At 43.1% G+C, this 18,648-nt stretch overlaps 1 protein-coding gene across 3 annotated transcripts in view; it reads left to right on the top strand.

The window, feature by feature from the left end:
* Positions 1 to 6,057: 6,057 nt before the first annotated feature.
* PAIP1 (poly(A) binding protein interacting protein 1) overlaps positions 6,058 to 18,648 on the top strand; it is a 37,726-nt gene continuing 25,135 nt past the window's right edge. Inside the window, exons 1-3 of one of the 3 annotated variants that reach the window (XM_050947041.1) lie at positions 6,058 to 6,412; positions 8,864 to 9,033; positions 14,711 to 14,844. In XM_050947041.1, the coding sequence (XP_050802998.1) occupies positions 6,175 to 6,412; positions 8,864 to 9,033; positions 14,711 to 14,844 (542 nt within the window). In that variant the 5' untranslated portion in view covers positions 6,058 to 6,174. Of the gene's footprint in view, positions 6,413 to 8,863; positions 9,034 to 14,710; positions 14,900 to 18,648 lie in introns of all 3 variants that reach the window. The other 2 variants (XM_050947039.1, XM_050947040.1) reach the window with 2 other exon arrangements.

Here is an 18,648-nt window from a genome sequence, read left to right as displayed (position 1 = left end):
AAAGTGACTTATCTTGGAGTAGAGGGTAGGAGACCTGTTGGCCAATGCATAGAGCTCAGATGTAAGCTCCCTGCCCCAAAAGACATCTCTTCTCTGAGATCCTTTCTTGGACTCACTAGTTTCTTGTGGAGAACTATTCAAATTGCCCACCCACTCTACCAACTGCTGCAAAAAGGACAAGAGTGGAAATGGAATGAAGAACACATGGAGTGCTTTAACAATCTTAAGCAGGTTCTAACTAAAATACTGGCACTCGCTTATCCCAGAACGGGACAAGTCATTTCAGCTACAATTAGCCACAACTGAAAGGATTAAGTGCTATGCTTCTTCAGGATAATCGGAATGGACCCAAACAAGTGGCATATGGGTCAAAGACACTGAGTGACACTGAATGAAGGTATTCCCCTTGTGAGCATGAGGTATTGACACTGATCTGAGCCATGCACCATCGGGACTACTTGATAGGCATGTCACCATTGATGCTCCAAACAACTCATACACCTGTAAAGTATGTTTTATCCGAACAGATTAATGATGATGGAAGGGTATCCAACCCCAGATTGGTGGTATCATAAACCTAGTCCCAGATTTGGACTTTAACGTCCAAAATATGGGAGTTAGCATGAAAACCTCCAAGCTTAGTTACCAGCTTGGACCTGGTAAAGCTGCCACCACCCAAAAAATTAGAGTGTTTTGGGGCACTCTGGTCCCCCAAAAAACCTTCCCTGGGGACCCCAAGACCCAAATCCCTTGAGTCTCACAACAAAGGGAAATAAACCTTTTCCCTTCCCTCCTCCAGGTGTTCCTGGAGAGATACACAGAAGCAAACTCCATGAATCTAAACAGAGGGAGTCCACCCTCTCTATTTCCAGTCCTGGAAACACAAGCACTTCCCTCTTCACCCAGAGGGAATGCAAAGTCAGGCTAGTAAATCTAACACACACAGATTTCCCCCTGACTTCTTCCTCCCACCAATTCCCTAGTGAGCACAGACTCAATTCCCTGGAGTCCCCCACTAAAGAAAAACTCCAACAGGTCTTAAAAGAAAGCTTTATATAAAAAGAAAGAAAAATACATAAAAATGGTCTCTCTGTATTAAGGTGACAAATACAGGGTCAATTGCTTAAAAGGATATTGAATAAACAGCCTTATTCAAAAAGAATACAATTCAAAGCACTCCAGCAACTATAGACATGTAAATACAAAACAACAAACCATCTTTGTACTCACAACTTGGAAACAGAAGATTAGAAAGCAGGAAATAGAAAAATTTACTCCTCATAGCCGAGAGAGTACAGGCAGAAGACCAAGAACAAAGGACTCACACACAAAAAACCCTCCACCCAGATTTGAAAAAGTCTTGTTTCCTGATTGGTCCTCTGGTCAGGTGTTTCAGATTACTTCTTTCCAGGTGTAAGAGACATGAAGCCTTAGCTATCTGTTTATGACAGGTGGGGTGGTTCTTAAGTTTACTGAACAAAAATACTGAAGTCATCAAAATACCATCTCTGTCCGCCATCCCTTACGCATCATTAACATGGGAAAGACCATGAATGCCCCCTGCCCCTCAAGGATGTGCAAGAAATTCACTTCCTGTTCAAATTTGGTCTCACATATGCAGAAGCAAGGAGCAAAAAGATGGACATTTGGGTGGTTGAGGGGAGTTGTTTCTATCATGATAAACCTTGCACAGGTTAAGCTTCTATGCAGCTGAAGGTGAAGTCTTGGAAGGGGAAATCTATAATGGCAACAGGCCGTAAAAGAGACCCGGTTTAGGAATATCTTAATGAAGTTCCTCTACCTATGGTTAAGACAGGCATGCGTGCAAACGACTTCTGGAATGTGCTGATCAAACAGTTTCACTTTTGTTTCTACTACCTGTCCCTCCCTTCTCACATTTATCTCCAGACTTCGTCTTTTTGTCCAGATCTATTCCTCCTCCAACAATCTTCTGTTCAATTAACTTTTTGAAACTTTGCACTTTTAGAGAGAGGTAAGGGATCGACTCTGTGAACATAAATTGTCAGAGGGACAATAGAGTTGAGGTCTGTTATTTCTCACCTCTATATATTATTTTTAAAAGCATTTTTGCTGTTAGCAAGCATGTTATCTCTGGAGACACAAATCCACAGTTTGAGAACTGCAAAACTAAGCATCTCTGATGGTATCTTCTAGACTAAGCACTGAGTCCCATTGGGAAGATAGAAAGATTAACCTAAATAATGTATACAGGAGCCCCTAGAACCCCACAAGATTGAATCCCTAATCCATGAACTATTGGAACTCATTTACAAAACTTTTCTTAAACATTACAGGAATATATTGTCTCGTACTATAGAATTAGAATTTATTATCCCTTTTCCATGATGAGATAGTTTTAATTAAGATACGCTATAGCTCAAAGATATCTTTAGATAGATTTTTTCCTGAAAAATCATTTTATCAAAAAAATCTAATTTAAATTTAAAAAAATCATAGATTTTTATTCACCTGTCGGATAGCCATAACCAACAAGGCTAGCCCAACTGTATACCAAGTCAAGCTGAAAGAAAATAGGAGGAAAGTGTGCTGTCTGTCCCAGAGGCAGCCCAGTGGCTGCAGAATAACATCAAGAAAGAAGATCAACATACCTGTTTGTGAGTTCCTGAGCTGGTGTTGTTCGTGATCCTCATCGTCCAGTCTGTGGTGTTTCTGGTTGTGGTCCTCTTCCCTTCCTGTTCCAGCCATGGTCTTGATCTTGTTGTGGCATCCTTGTTCCACTCTTGGTATCCCTGTGAAATGATGATGTACAGTTTTGTCTGTTTATCTTGTTAACCCATTTGTAATTAACCCAAATTTCTGTGTTAACTACAGTAAAAGCTTTGTTATCCAGCATGTTGGGGAGGGAGAGGGAATGGAGGGTGACAGTTAGTCAAAATTTCTGGTTAACTAAGTTATATTTCCAATGGATTACCAATTTTCAAAGAATTACAATACAATAAAGGAATAAAGTATAAAATAGTAGACAGGTGCTCACCAATCCAGTGGTAGTACTGCACTGCAGAGTGTTTGGTTTTTTTGAAGCACTTCATCATATACAGGTAAAGTTTTCTATAGGGTAGGTTCTTATGACACTACATACCACTATTGGCAGTGCATGGCGAACACCCAGATAACTAAAAATACACAACACTAAAACTATACTGAACATAATTTAATCTTTCTTTGATGATTCAGAAGGCACTTCAGGATCTTGCAGTGCCTCAGGGTCATCATTATCAACATCAAGTATCTTTGTAGATGTAGAAGGTGTAGGAGATTGGGCTGAATCTGTAATGACCCTATGACTCACCCTGGAAGCTGCTTTTTTGAATAAATCCCTGATATCAGCTTGCTTGCTTGCTTGCTTGTCTCCTGCCTCTTTTGCATAAAAGTAGAGTGCAGAATGTGCAGTTGCATAACCTCCTGGGCAGTGTACTAGTTCTGGTTACTAGAGTCAAGATTTGTATTGGGAGATATCAGAAATGCCGGTTAATAGAGCTTTCCGGTTGATAAAGTGCTGGATAACCCAGCTTTTACTGTACTGAGTTATTTTAATAAATCTTATTGTTTGCAGCCCGTTAATTGTCTAGTGCTCTTTCTTCAGTGGGAAGGTCTGGGGGTGAGGAAAGAAGATTTCTACCAGTGATCAGATACAGATCAAGGGGTACCTGTAGGAGAGAGCGGGGGGTTTGGGGCTCCTCCGGCCATGGGGAGAGGCTCAGTGCTCCGGCAGGCAGGGCCTCAGATGAAAGGGATGGGGCTGGTGGGCTAGCCTCTCCAAAAGGAGGTGATTCACCCAGAACCCATGGTTGTTCTGTTTCAGATATTTTCCCATCAAATTTACCCCTTGCTGTAAACTAGATTGCACTTGAGCTTTTCACTTCCTATACTGAACTTGTAAAGGCTTCTTTGGGAACATCTTTTATTTTATTCAAGGGAAAACAGACAGTAGTAGGCCTGGTCTATGTAAAGCAACTTATGTTCACTTAATTATGTTAGTGTCCCAACGATGTAAGTGCCCTACTACACCAACATCATAATTCCACCTTCACAAGAGGCGTAGGGCTTATGTTGGTGAAGTTAGGGCGATGCAGTGTCTGCGCAGACACTTTGGCTAACAGCCAATGTAAGTAACAATGAAAGTAGAGCCTAGCTGCCCCCTGCTCCCCATGAGAGTTGAGTGGCTAGACCCTACTCCCAGCTGGGAGCCGGGCGAGAATGGACCCTGCTCCTGGCTGCAAGCCAGGGCAAGAAGCCTGCACCCCTCTCCTGGCAGGGAACTGGGAGGCGAGAAGCTCCAGGTGGCTTTCCCCGTTCCCAGCAGGGAGCCAAGGAGTACGGGGGCATGGCAGCCAGGCTTCCGGCCGGGAACTGCTAGCGGAGCTGAGAGATCTGGCTCTCTGCTCCTCACACTGCCCCTCTTAGGTTGGTGGAAGTGCTCCTGGTGAGGATGTGCACCACCAACCCAATGAAGGTAGTTTGGACATGCAGAACCGTAGTAATAGGCCAGGGCAGATACTTGCCCATTCCTCTCAGGGCACTATAAGTTTACATACCCTTAGGGAGAGCAAAAGTCTAAGTTCTGCAGTCTTAGAAAATCATCAAATGTTATGTGTTAAGCAAGGCAAAAGAAGTAACAGAATTTCTTTTATATTGATGCATAGATAGGGATTCAATAGATATCGCTGGCATCTCATTAAATATGTCCTTTTTAAGTCACTACTTACACTCTTCATGTCTTAAAACACAAGTACAGTTACACAAGGTTCACGATATCACAGCTGGGCTCTCAAATCACTTCATTCATCTATCTCACTGACAGACAGGTGACTTCTTGCCCCGTACATACTTATGGGGGCATGTCTGACAACAATCTAGGAGGATCAAGGAAAATGTAGTTCTCAGAAAGTCTGGAAGGTTACATGAAATTTTACAAAGGTCCAGGTTTCAGAGGGGTAGCTGTGTTAGTCTGTATCAGCAAAAACAACGAGGAGTCCTTGTGGCACCTTAGAGACTAACAAATTTATTTGAGCATAAGCTTTTGTGGGCTATAACCCACTTTATCAGATGCATGGAGTGGAAAATACAGTAGGCAGGTACTGTATTCCCAACAATTGACAAGAAGGGTGAGTATGATCCAGAGGTGAAAGTAAGCCAGTCCGGTCTGGCATAGGGGCAAGAACCGGTATGCTGTGCCAGACTGGACTGGCTTCTCCGGTGGTGATTTAAAGGGCCCAGGGCTCCAGCCGCTGCGGGGAGCCCCGAGCCCCTTAAATCACCACTGGAGCTCTGGCAGCCGGGCTTGGGCGGGGATTTAAAGGACCCGGAGCTCCGCAGCAGCCGGCGCCCCAAGCCCTTTAATTTACCCCTGAGCCCCAGGCCTCTGAGATGCCTCTGTAGCTGGTAGCTCCAGGGTGATTTAAAGGCCCTGGGGCTCCCACCCATAGCCAATGCCCCAGGACCTTTCAATCTTGAAAGGCCACGCCTCTTCTGGTTGAGGCCCCGCCCCCACTCAGGACTCCAACATAGGGGTAAGTCCTTTCAGTAACTTTCACCCCAGTACGAACACAGATCTCTGTTGATATTCACCCCTTTTTGTCAGCTGTTGGGAATGGGCCACATTGTTTATCTTCCCTTTGTCACTAACAACAGCTGCAGCACCCTGAACCCGGCACCCCCAAGCTCTGCACCACAGGCAGTCACGTGCCTCACAGTCCCTAAATCCAGCCCTGCTCTTATGAATGGGCTCAGCTGGCACAGAGTCAGAGCTGGCTCTTCCTGACGCTGCTACCACGCCACAACCCTGCCCGAAACCATTCCACGTGGCGTGACGTGAGGCGAATTCTGTTCTATTTAATGCCGTTAGATGCTCCCCCTGAGGACACTGGGGCGGGACTCGCTTCCGTCACCCCCCGCCGCCTCGGCGATGCACAGCGGGTCTCGGCGGGGTCCGGGTTACTATGGTAATGGGAGGCCTCCGGCCGCTAGGGGGCGCTATGAGCCGCCACCGAGTGTGGGATGAAACTGAAAGTGAAGGGCTCAGGCTGCAGCAGCTGCCGTGAGGGAGGGAAGCGGCCCGCGGGAGCTGCCTCGGGCCCGGCTTCTCGCTCCCTCCCCTCTCTCCCATGAGCGCTTGAGCGACCCGGCTCGAGCATGTCGGATTGTTTCGACCGGGCTCCCGGTGCCGGCCGAGGCCAGGGCCGGGGCCGAGGTAGCGGCGCCCTGCTGAGCGGATCCGGCGCCGCGGAGAGCGGGAGCGGCGGGGCCCGTCTCGCAGGCAGCGGCTTCCCCAGCTCGGGGCCCGCCGAACCGCAGCACAAGCCGGGCCTCCTGCAGCAGCAGGAGCCGCTTCGGCCGCCCAAGACAGCGCCGCCGGGCACCGGAAACGCAGGTACTGCCCGCCACCGGCAACGGAGCCCGGGGAAACCCTCCCCCCCCTCAGTTACTGGGCACCGGGGCTCCCCTCCCGCAACTACAGGGCGCCACAGCCCCGGGGAATCCCCAGCTAGCGGGCACCGGAGCCCCAGGGAACCCCGCCTCCGACCGGGCACCGGAGCCCGCTCCTTCGCCTACTGCCTGCTTGCTGGGACACCGTCCTGCCTACCGCGCGATCTGCTCTTCTAGGGCCAGCACAGCAGAGGCCCCGAGACCCATGTCTCGTCCCACTGGCGAGCTGCCCTGCGCCCCTCGCCCGGGGCCCTGAGTGAGCAGCGACCTAACAGCCCATGATTCAACCTAGTCCCCGCACCCTCAACTGAAACAAGTAGAGCCAGGGCAGGCACCTGCCCAATCCCTCCAGGACGCTATAACTTCCTCGCTGACGCCTGTATCCAGGTTGTTAGATGTGATGTTGCGTTATATAGCGCCATAGGCTTCCCCTGACCATCCTCTTCTGTGTTTTCTATCTATCCACACGTCTCTTTTATTTGGCAGCAGATTGTGAGACTTGTATCTCAACCTTTCATAAATGGTTCCCTTCTCAGCTCTTTTCTAAAGCAATTTTTTTTTTCTGTAAAAATAGTTTACTGAAGCAGATTCATAGATTCATAGACTCTAGGACTGGAAGGGACCTCGAGAGGTCATCGAGTCCAGTTCCCTGCCCTCATGGCAGGACCAAATACCGTCTAGACCATCCCTGATAGACATTTATCTAACCTACTCTTAAGAATCTCCAGAGATGGAGATTCCACAACCTCCCTAGGCAATTTATTCCAGTGTTTAACCACCCTGACAGTTATTAGGAAAAAGCTCCTATCAAACCTAAATCTCCCTTGCTGCAGTTTAAGCCCATTGCTTCTTGCTCTATCCTTAGAGGCTAAGGTGAACAAGTTTTCTCCCTCCTCCTGATGACACCCTTTTAGATACCTGAAAACTGCTATCATGTCCCCTCTCAGTCTTCTCTTTTCCAAACTAAATAAACCCAATTGTTTCAGCCTTCCTTCATAGGTCATGTTCTCAAGACCTTTAATCATTCTTGTTGCTCTTCTCTGGACCCTCTCCAATTTCTCCACATCTTTCTTGAAATGCGGTGCCCAGAACTGGACACAATACGCCAATTGAGGCCTAACCAGCGCAGAGTAAAGCGGAAGAATGACTTCTCGTGTCTTGTTTACAACACACCTGTTAATGCATCCCAGAATCATGTTTGCTTTTTTTTGCAACCGTATCACACTGTTGACTCATATTAAGCTTGTGGTCCACTCTGACCCCTAGATCTCTTTCTGCCATACTCCTTCCTAGACAGTCTCTTCCCATTCTGTATGGGATAACAAAGAAACAATGATAAGTATTAAAATTTTTACTTCCACAGTTCAGCTAACTAAAGAGAACAAAGGTATAAAAATACAGGTGAAAATGCAGATAACTTTTGAAAACAAGAAATATAACTTGATCAGTTTCTCATGCAATGACTTACAACAGGGTGCGTGGTCTGGTAAAATATACATTCAGCAATTTTCATAGTACTTGTCAATAAATGACAGTCTTAGACTTATTTTTAAAGAAGTTGAGAAATCCACAAGATTAGCCAAATGTTTCTTCAGACATCTGTGATTTAGAAATGATGATTTTTGTAGTTTCAGATTTTTTGTATAATTATCTTAAAGAGGACCTGCAAAAAACAGTGGGGGAATAAGCTTTTGCTTCTTTCTAATGTAGAAAAGGCCTGAAATGTGTTTTGTTAAAAACAGTCATGTATGTGGTATTGTGGTGTTTGGTTTTTGCGGTTAGAAATTCAGATCCTGTCTACTCTGGAAATTTTTGTGGTGATTAGAGAACTATTTAAGGCTCGGATCCTACAAACACTTACTGGATATGCTTTACTACCATGAGTAGGCCTGTTGTTGTAAATGAGCTTACTTATGGTAGTAAACTTAAGCAGGAGCATAAGTGTTTTTATCAAAGCCTAAATTATGATATTATAAGAAACTGAAAATTGAGCGATTGAAAAGAGAAGAGATTTCTAATCAGATTGTGTAGAAGTGTCTTCTTAAAATATTTGGGAGAAAATGTTTGCTAAAGATTCAGAGCCTTCTCTTGTTTTAGTTAAAGTACATGAACTCACAAAAATCTGAGATCCTTACAAGTTTTCTATCAAAACCAGTGCAGACCAGACTAAGGTGTAAATAGGCCTAAAATGTTTTTAAAGACTACAATACTAATTTTAAAAAGTTCTCTGCAGGTTGCTTTATGTGTGATTCCTGAAGTGATTTTGCTTTCTCTTCCATCCCCCAAGAATATGAATTCCATTGTATGGTTGTTTACATGCGTGAAATTGCAGATGTTAGATAAATTCTAGGATTGAGGTGTTAACATAACATGATGGCTTTTAAAATCTTTACAGAACATATGCTGCAGACAAAAGTCCCCCCTGTATCCCAAGATAAAATTGCAGCTCACGATTGTGGATCAGCAATGGCTAAACCTCAGTTGGTTGTGGCACCAGTGGCAACGTCAAAATTGTCAGTGAATGCACCTGAGTTTTATCCGTCGGGATATAATCCTAGTTTTACAGTAAGTGTTTAATATTCTGTCTTTGGTGTCTAGCTGGGTTCAGATTGTCAGCTTGTTTCTCATAATTTTTTGGTGTGAGATGTCAGAGGTTTGAAAGCACTAGATTACCCCCACCAACTTCAGCCATTACAGAGGTCCACTTCCTGCAGCAATAAATTTGAATGTTAAGGGATCTGAATGAATACCACAGAATACATGCAAGTCTTTGTCGTGTGCTGATTTTCTGTCCCAGATAACTGCATTCCTTCCTGATTTTCACCACACATTGATTTGACCAATATCCCAGCAGGCAGTCTCTTCCTGAGTCTGCAATGCTTCTTCATGACCAGCTTATAAGTATAATGCAAGATGGACCTATCTGACCATCTGTGCTATTGTCTTGAGTGTTACCTTTGTAATAATTCCAGTCCTGGGGAGGCAGCTGAGAGTTCCTGCAGTCTCCCTTTCCATTTATTCCATGATAATCACTCAGATCATTTAGCATTCCAATTATATTGTCTGAACAACCAACCCTCAAACTCTAATGCTGTTGTTTTATAAATGGTGGGACAACCACTTTTTATATAAAAACTGTGTTTTGAGAAACATAGGTGGAGAAATAAAAGCTAACATGCTTTTGAACTGGCTAACAGTGTAAACACTTTTTGTACATGGATGTATCTAGATTTGAGTGACATCTGTGATTGGTAACTTCCAGTTTCTAATTTATATTGCCAATTTTAACATCAGCTTTATTAAAACATGGGGAAAGAGAACCTATTGGTAATTGGATTTAGAGTCTGCCACCTCTAAATCAGAAGCTTGTATTTGGACCAACTATTGCTGTCAGCTATTCCATCACCTAATAACCAGTAAGCTGAATACAAGGGGTAGCAAATGGTACCATTTGTCAGTTTCTGAAGACAAAGGAGTAGGGATGAGACTGAGCTAAACTTTCCCTGAAAGAAGTGGGTCCCTCCAGAGCATGATGCAGGCACATAAACATTTCCGCCTTTGCTACAGTTTGTCATGTCCTACATATTGGTTAATATTTTTTGACTTGATGCTCCCGTTTAAAATGCTGGTACGCATTTTGCATGACTTAAGGACCAGGACAGAAGAATACATTGCTTTCTAAAGATATGTTCATTTGAAATATGTAAATGAAAAGATGCAGTACTTTAAAGCAGACTGCATAATTGGTGTAGGATAGAAAACTGTATATATCCTCTTTTAATATGTGTGTATTTCTCATAAATGAGAATCATGAAATGTCTTAAAATTATTATTTGATCAGATGACACTTACAACCAAAAGATTGTTGATTTCAGTTCATTAAAGATCCCCTTAGTATTTTTTGCAAAAGTAAGCAGTTGAACTCTTATTAAGATCAAATTCAAATTGTGTAATTACTTTGTGCCTAAGAGTCTCCCAATGCTTTTATTTACAGTATTAGTTCTGTAGTCTTATCTGCAGCATAGTGTTGCTGTGCACTGTTAAATAACTGCTGTAATTCAGAGACAACTGAAGTGATTCTGGCAGGGAAAGAGCAAGTCCTGTCCTTCCTCAGCCCAGCCCTACCCACACAGGTACCACCGGCCAGGGCATCCCCAGATCCTTCCCTTCGCCCCTGCTCATAGTGGTGATTTATCTCTCCACTGCCTGCTCCGGGAACCCAAAATCAGGTACCCACATTGCTGGGGAGGGGCACGTGACCCTGCTCTTGCATATTCCCTTTACTTCCCCATCAGGGAGTCACTTTTCTGCAGGGAAGCAGAGAAATATGCAGTGGACATGAATTCTGTGCATACGCAGCGGCTCAGAATTCCCCAGGAGTAGAACATGCAACAATAATATTACTGTAACTCCAGCAGAAGGCTAGAGTGTTTTCACCGCAGTAACTTTCAGAGTCAGGTAAACTTCTTTCCTTGCCTACCACAATTCATTGGCAGAGGGGATTGAGTTCAGTAGATGTTTCATAAGATTTACTGAAGTATAAAGCTACACACTGTTTCTACAGATGATTATGGAGAGGCACCAACCTCTCTCTGCTTAAGATTGCAATGAGCTTGCATTGTAAAGTCCTATAAGATTCAGCTGGTCCGTATATAATCTAAAGGCAGAGGAGTATGTTTCTAGAAAATCTAAAGAAAACTTTAAAAAAAAAAAATGATAAATTATAGGTAATTAAAACAATTATCTACAAATCTAGCCCAACATTTCAAGCTAGGGTATGTTGGGACAGTGCTTACTATTTTACTATGTCACTTACTAGGGATGGGACAGGCTTGCAGCCAAGGATTTGAGACACAGCCTTTCAGTCTGTTTCTCTGTCTCTCTCTAAAACAAACATTTGTTACTACCTCTTCAGTCTTTCTATATCATAACATCTTTAATATTCTGTGAGAGACCCAGACCAGTGGGGTACAGGAGTCTCGTAGAGGGCAAATATACTGGTCACTGGATGAGTAGTTTTCTGTTCCCTGGGTGACCAGAGCAGGGGCTGCACTAAAGTAATCAGGAACCTGCTAGAACCAATTAAGACAGACAGACTGATTAGATCACCTGCAGCCAATCAAGGCAGGCTAATCAGGGCACCTGGGTTTAAAAAGGAGCTCACTCCAGTCAGGCTGGGTGGAGGAGCCAGAGGAGAGGAAGTGAGTGTGAGGAGCAAGAGGCACAAGGAGCTGAGGGTATGTCTACATCTACAATTTTGCAGCGCTGGTTGTTACAGCTGTATTAGTACAGCTGTATAGGGCCAGCGCTGCAGAGTGGCCACACTTACAGCAACCAGCGCTGCAAGTGGTGTTAGATGTGGCCACACTGCAGCGCTGTTGGGCGGCTTCAAGGGGGGTTTGGGGAACGCGAGAGCAAACCCCGGGGAAGGAGACCTGCTTGCACGGGGGTTTGGGGAACGCGAGAGCAAACCCCGGGGAAGGAGACCTGCTTGCACGGGGGTTTGGGGAACGCGAGAGCAAACCCCGGGGAAGGAGACCTGCTTGCACGGGGGTTCGGGGAACGCGAGAGCAAACCCCGGGGAAGGAGACCTGCTTGCACGGGGGTTCGGGGAACGCGAGAGCAAACCCCGGGGAAGGAGACCTGCTTGCACGGGGGTTCGGGGAACGCGAGAGCAAACCGGGGAAGGAGACCTGCTTGCACGGGGGTTCGGGGAACGCGAGAGCAAACCGGGAAAGGAGACCTGCTTCCCCGCGGTTTGCTCTCGCGTTCCCCGAACCCCCCTGCAAACCGCAGGGAAGGAGACCTGTTGCTCGGGGGTTCGGGGAACGCGAGAGCAAACCGGGGAAGGAGACCTGCTTGATTACCAGAGAGGCTTCCTCAGGTATGCTGCGATACCTGCTTATTCCACGGAGGTCAAGAAAAGCGCTGGTAAGTGTCTACACTTGATTACCAGCGCTGGATCCTCTACACCTGAGACAAAACGGGAGTACGGCCAGCGCTGCAAACAGGGAGTTGCAGCGCTGGTGATGCCCTGCAGATGTGTACACCTCCTAAGTTGCAGCGCTGTAACCCCCTCACCAGCGCTGCAACTTTGTGATGTAGACAAGCCCTGAGAGTGAGAAGCTGTGCTGCTGGAGGATTAAGGAGTACAAGCGTTATCAGACACCAGGAGGAAGGTCCTGTGGTGAGGATAAAGAAGGCGTTTGGAGGAGGCCATGGGGAAGTAGCCCAGGGAGTTGTAGCTGTCATGCAGCTGTTACAAGAGGCACTATAGACAGCTGCAATCCACAGGGCCATGGGCTGGAACCCAGAGTAGAGGGCGGGCCCGGGTTCCCCCCAAACTTCCCAACTCTGATCAGACACAGGAGGAGTTGATCCAAACTGTGGGGAAGATCACTAAGGTGAGCAAAATCTGCCAATAAGTGCAGGACCCACCAAGGTAGAGGAGGAACTTTGTCACAATTCATACAATGGCTATGTTTGGGGAAAAGTAGATTTTTTTTGCTATGGATCATTCAGATTCCAGTCTTGTCCTGCTGCTATTGACTTTATCTGAAGGATTGCATACTATGGGCCTAATACAGAGCTCTTTGAAATTAATGGGAATCTTCCAACTGATCTTAATGGCTTTGGATCAGACCCTAAATAAATTTGTGAGCATATTGTCTTTTTTATTAGCTGATTGCCACTTAGAAATAACCAGGATCACTCTGGAGTTCCTGGCTATAACAGAGACCTTCTTTTAGTTGAGATACTAGTGAAGACAGTGATACTTACCTCCTTTGTAAAGTGCTTTGAGATCCAATGAAAAGTGCTATATAAGAGCTAGTTATTATTTATTATTATTTTATTATTAGTGGCCTGAGGGTTTTTTAAGATTTAGTGCTAGATTTAAATTGGTCCTTTTGTGTATCAGGTGCCACCAAGCTGGTCCTATATTGGTGGCAGTAGTAATATGTATAATGCATTTTTCCCTCCCATTTGGTACACAGTGTCCTCAGACATAATTCCTTCAAAACTGTAGTACACTAGAGCTGTATATAATGGATGTGGTACAGAAGTTATCCTTTAAACTACAGAGGGGGTGTGTTAATGCAGGGACATGTCTAAGCTAACTGAAGCTTGAGGCCGCTCTCAAAAAATGAATTCAGTTTTATCCTCCTACTATTATCATCTTCCTCCCATCTCCAAGTCCTTCATCTTTTTGCCAAATGAGGGTGTCCAGTACATCCCAATAGCTGTTGCTTCTGACTGTCAGCTGTTTCTTTTACTTGTTGCTGTGTCTGCACTCCACTCTGGCTGTAGAAGCAGATTTCAAGGATGCTGTTTGAACCTGCACCTGTTCTTCTGTACCTTGTAATGTGAATTGCGGTTGCTATGCAGTAATTCGGCAGTTATGGGAAAGAATAATTTTACTTTATTTTACAATGCTTAATTTTTTTTCACATATTCACATGATAGTTTACTGAATTATTATAAAGACTACAATACTACTTAATGTAGAAATACAATATCTGGCAAGCTGTGTGAGGATTTGTTAATTAAGCATTGCATATAATAAAAATATGGATCTAAAATCATTGTCAAGTTTAGTGTTTCTCAGATATTATTTAAAGTTGACAATTATGTTTCAGTAATTTTTTGTTAACTCACTGTGGAAGGGATTTGTCATCTTATGGTCTGAAGAAGTCTTTACAAAGTCACAGTTCCCCAAAAGTACTCTTGGTTCAGTTTGTTCCCTTAAGTTATAGACCCTACTGATCAAATGTTTATCGGCTTAATTTAGATAATGTATAGTCCTGTTAAATTAAACTAGATACATGTTTTAATTTAATTTTAAAACAAGTTAAGGAGAAAACATAAAATGTGAAAATGTTTTTGGGAGACTGTTAAAAAATGTTGTTTGGAACTCATTGCTACAGGAAATCATTGAGGCCAAGAGCTTAGCAAGATTCAGAAAAGGATTGGAAATTTATATGGATAAGAATATCCAGAGTTATATATAATACTTATTGCTAACAATTTTTGGAGGGGATATTAACCTTCATGCTTTGTGGTTTAAACCAATGTCTAACTATTAGAGATTAGGATGAGATTTCATGTTGCCGGGGGGAGGGAAATCATCCCACAGCAGGATTCTTACACTTTCCTTGGACATATCTGGTGCTGGCCACTGTTAGTATGTTAGATTGCTTTTTAAGTAGCCTCTAACCATAGGTATATTTCTTCATTGCTCTAGGATTCCTCTTTTGAAGATGGATGTGATAGCTATCCAACTCTGACAGAATACGTACAGGATTTCTTAAATCACCTCACTGAACAACCAGGCTGTTTTGAAACTGAAATAGAGCATTTTGCAGAGACACTGAATGGGTGGGTCACTACAGATGAAGCATTACAAGAGCTTGTTGAACTCATCTATCGACAGGTAGCCTGTGTATTGTCTGTTTATAACATTTTTCTGTTGCAGGATTTTGCTACAGAGCATGAATTTATTAAAATATATAAGATACAAATCACCAGGAATCCTAATTTTCCCTGATTTAAAAAAAAAAAACACCAAAAATCTCAGATGGAAAAAAACATAATCAGTTTTTCTCCAAAATTGAAATGAAATCGGGTAGCAGGAGCCCCGCTGCCCAGGGCTGACAGCATCAATTTCCCATATTCCTTTGCATTTGCTGGTGGTACCGGGTTCTATTGTGGATGTTTTTATTTATTTTTGTAAAGCAAAAACTAAAGATTCTCTGTAAAAACACAAATTCTGCAGGTGCGTGGTTTGGTTGGTTGGTTTTTTTGGGCAGCAAATGGATTTCTAGGATTGCTGCATATCACCGTATATCAGCTAGCATTTCTGTGCACATGTAATATTTTTATAGTATAGTTCCATTCATATGAGAGATTGAAGTATCTGGGCAAAGCTTTTGCCCTGGAAATTGAAAATAGTGACTGGAAGTGGGTTACTCTTTCATAACTGCAAGGAGGAGGATAAATATCACTTGTTTGTTTGCACTGCCATTTCCAGCTGTATTCATTTCTCTATTGCTCTCTGACAATGCCTTGCAACATAGGTGTAGATGTTATGTCTACACTCCCCCTCCCCACCCCCACTCCCAGAAAAAAGACAGTGGTGAGTCTCAGAGTCTGGGTCAATGGACTCAGGGTTGTGCTACAAGGCTAAAAATAGCAGTGTAAGAGCCCGGGTTCTGAAACCCTGCAAAAGGAGTGAGTCTTCAGGTTCTGGCCTGTACCCAAATATCTCCGCTGTTTATTTTTAGCCTCATAGTGCAAGCGCAGTGATCTGGGATCTGAGACTCATTGCTGCGGGTCTTCCCCCAGCCCCACCCCCCAGTGCAGATATATCCTTAGTATGAGATTCACTTATGTGGGACTGAAAAAGATACTTCTTGTCCTACTTCTGAGGCTCACTTTTTTTAGTTTGTTTACCTGCCGTGTCCGCAGGTTCGGCTGATCGCGGCTCACAGTTCACTGCTCCGGGACAATGGGAGCGGCGGCTAGCACATCCCTCTCCCCGTGCTGTTTCCCGCTGCCCCCATTGGCCTGGGATGGCAAACCGCGGCCAGTGGGAGTCACGATGGACCAAACCTGCGGATGCAGCAGGTAAACAAACTGGCCCGGCCTGCCAGGGTGCTTACCCTGGTGAGCCGCGTGCCAAAGGCTGGCAATCCCTGATCTAGACCATCCTGACAGGTGTTTGTCCAACCTGCTCTTAAAAATCCCCAATGATGGAGATACCACAACCTCCTTAGGCAATTTATTCCAGTGCTTAACCACCTTGACAGTTAGGAAGCTTTTCCTAATGTCCAACCTAAACCACCCTTGCTGCAATTTAAACCCATTGCTTCTTGTCCTATCCTTAGAGGTTAAGAACAATTTTTCTTTGTGCTAATGAGCTAATATCAATTGTTCTTCCAGGGCTTTTGGCTTGCTTTCATGCAACTTTTGTAATTACTGCTTGTTACAGAAAGTGAAAAATAACAAATGTTGTTTGAAATAGAATTTGAGAATGATCTTAAAATATTTCAGGAGAGTGTAAGTTTGTACATTGGTTTTGGTGTCTGATGTGTGACATAATTTGAAGAATATTGAGCTGAATGTGTGGTTGATCAGTCATATGGGAGCCTAGCCTGTATAAAGTTTCTCATATTTTTCCAAAAAGACTGATTTCAGTTAAGCAAACAGTTCATCCAACTCTTCCTTCCTTCCTTTATCGGTGCTTCAATTGGCAGCATCACTGTTATTTCTCCAATTTTAATTCTCCATGGAGCACCCTGAATAGAGAATCTAGTGTATGCAATTCAAGTTTATTGGGGCGGGAGGAAATAGGTAAAACTTATATAAAAATATGGAAGTAGCAAGGAGATTTCATCTAGAGTAAAATTGTCTGACAACTGTAATTTTTTTTAACAATTAACCATCTTTTGCATTAGCCTGTTTTTTGAGTTGCTGTGATTTCTTCAAATGCAGAGAGGAACCAGTGGAGGTGAACCACCCAAAGTGGTACAATGTATAATGTATACAATATCACTCCATCTTAAACATAAGGCACTTATAGTATCCAAACTGAAAAGTTTGCAGTTCTGTATGTAAAACACAAGAATATAATATTTGAGTTCCCAATCTACTAATTAAGCATACAATTATTTTAGTATCTCCTAGATATTACAATTTTACAAGCTTAATTATTTTTTTCAGCATCTGACCCATTACAAAAATTGTAAACAAATCAATTCCAGTGTGTTATAAGCATTTGCTCAATTTGATGGTGTCCTAACTAGACAGAAATACAGATTTATTTTATTTTTTTTTAAAACAGTCCGTTCTGAATTTAGCTGTTTTGTCTTTCATGATTTGACATCTACAACTTTTTTACCATTTTGATGCAACATTGTTGTCACACTATCCTTTGGAAACATGGAATTTGGGCTAGAAACCTGAATATTCAATTTTTAAATATTAGAGAAGGACAAAATGTAGGATTACATTGCATCAGCTACATTTTGGGTGTGAGGGTGGGAAGAGGCGGTTTTGTTTTGGATTCCACTTCTGACCTTGATTCGTTCAGTCATGTTGGCATTTTTATTCTTGTGATTCTAGGTCTTCACTTATTTCAAATGAGATTCCAGCGAAACTGCAGCACTTTTCTTCAGCCTGTAATCTTTCAAATCCCTCTGAAACCTCTTTCAGTTATGTTTGTAATTTTAGTACCCTCTTCTATCAAATGGGTGCTGTTTTGTGCTGTTTTGATGGCCTACATAGTGCAAATTTATTTATATTATCACAGTTGGATAGACACACACTTCCTAAAATATCTAGAGTGTCTTAGGGAAGCTGAGGCATGATTTCTCCTTTTTCAACCAAGCATTAAGCCAGGTAGTGGGTTGTTTTTTTTTTTTGGTAATTTCCAGTGTTGCTACTTTGTCAATGGCTTTTAAATAGTGTGCTGAATGCCCATACATCAGATGTTTTGGATGACCTTACTTTATTTTCATTAAGCAAATGGTAAAGGCCTCCATGGCAGTATTTTTCTCATCCTTCTTGAATGGCATCATTTGCATTTTGGATATAAAGCTGTGTGGTTTTAATTTCAGATGTAGAATTAATAATTAAGTAGGAAAGCATTTTTCCTCTCTGGAGTGTGGCCATTGTTGGATTATCCCGTTTGACAAACCAATTTACATTGTCGGTGTTGGTTCTTCATTTTTTCCTATCTTTCTCCATTTGCTGTCTCTAGCAGTGGAGTCACAAGTGTAAGTTTGTCTGGTGAAGTATATATATTGAGAGAAAAGTGCTTTAGTTATTTATTCTAATTTATTCATTTTGTGCTACATTGAAGGTGATTATTACCATAAAGTAACTTTGTATCTTACCTATCAAGTTCAAGTCTGACATAATCGCAGAATTTGCCATTTTTTGGATGTTGCAGACAAGCAGGCTTCTTCTGAAAGAAACTGAAATTGAAGAGTTATTAGAAGTCTTGACTATGATGCCTGTATTGAGAATGTATTGCTTCCAGCAGCATCAAATAATCAATTTTCTGCTATTTCATTTCAATAGAAAAAATTTCAATGACATGTTTTCTTTTGAAGAGTCAGCAGAAAATGGTTTCCTAGAAGAGCATGAATCTATTATCCATGCCTGAATAACTCTTGATGA

This window comes from Gopherus flavomarginatus, chromosome 3 (assembly GCF_025201925.1).
Source record: "Gopherus flavomarginatus isolate rGopFla2 chromosome 3, rGopFla2.mat.asm, whole genome shotgun sequence".
NCBI classification, from domain to species: Eukaryota; Metazoa; Chordata; order Testudines; family Testudinidae; genus Gopherus; species Gopherus flavomarginatus.
Note: the sequence above shows the minus strand (reverse complement) of the source record. Positions and strands in the feature narration are given on the sequence as shown.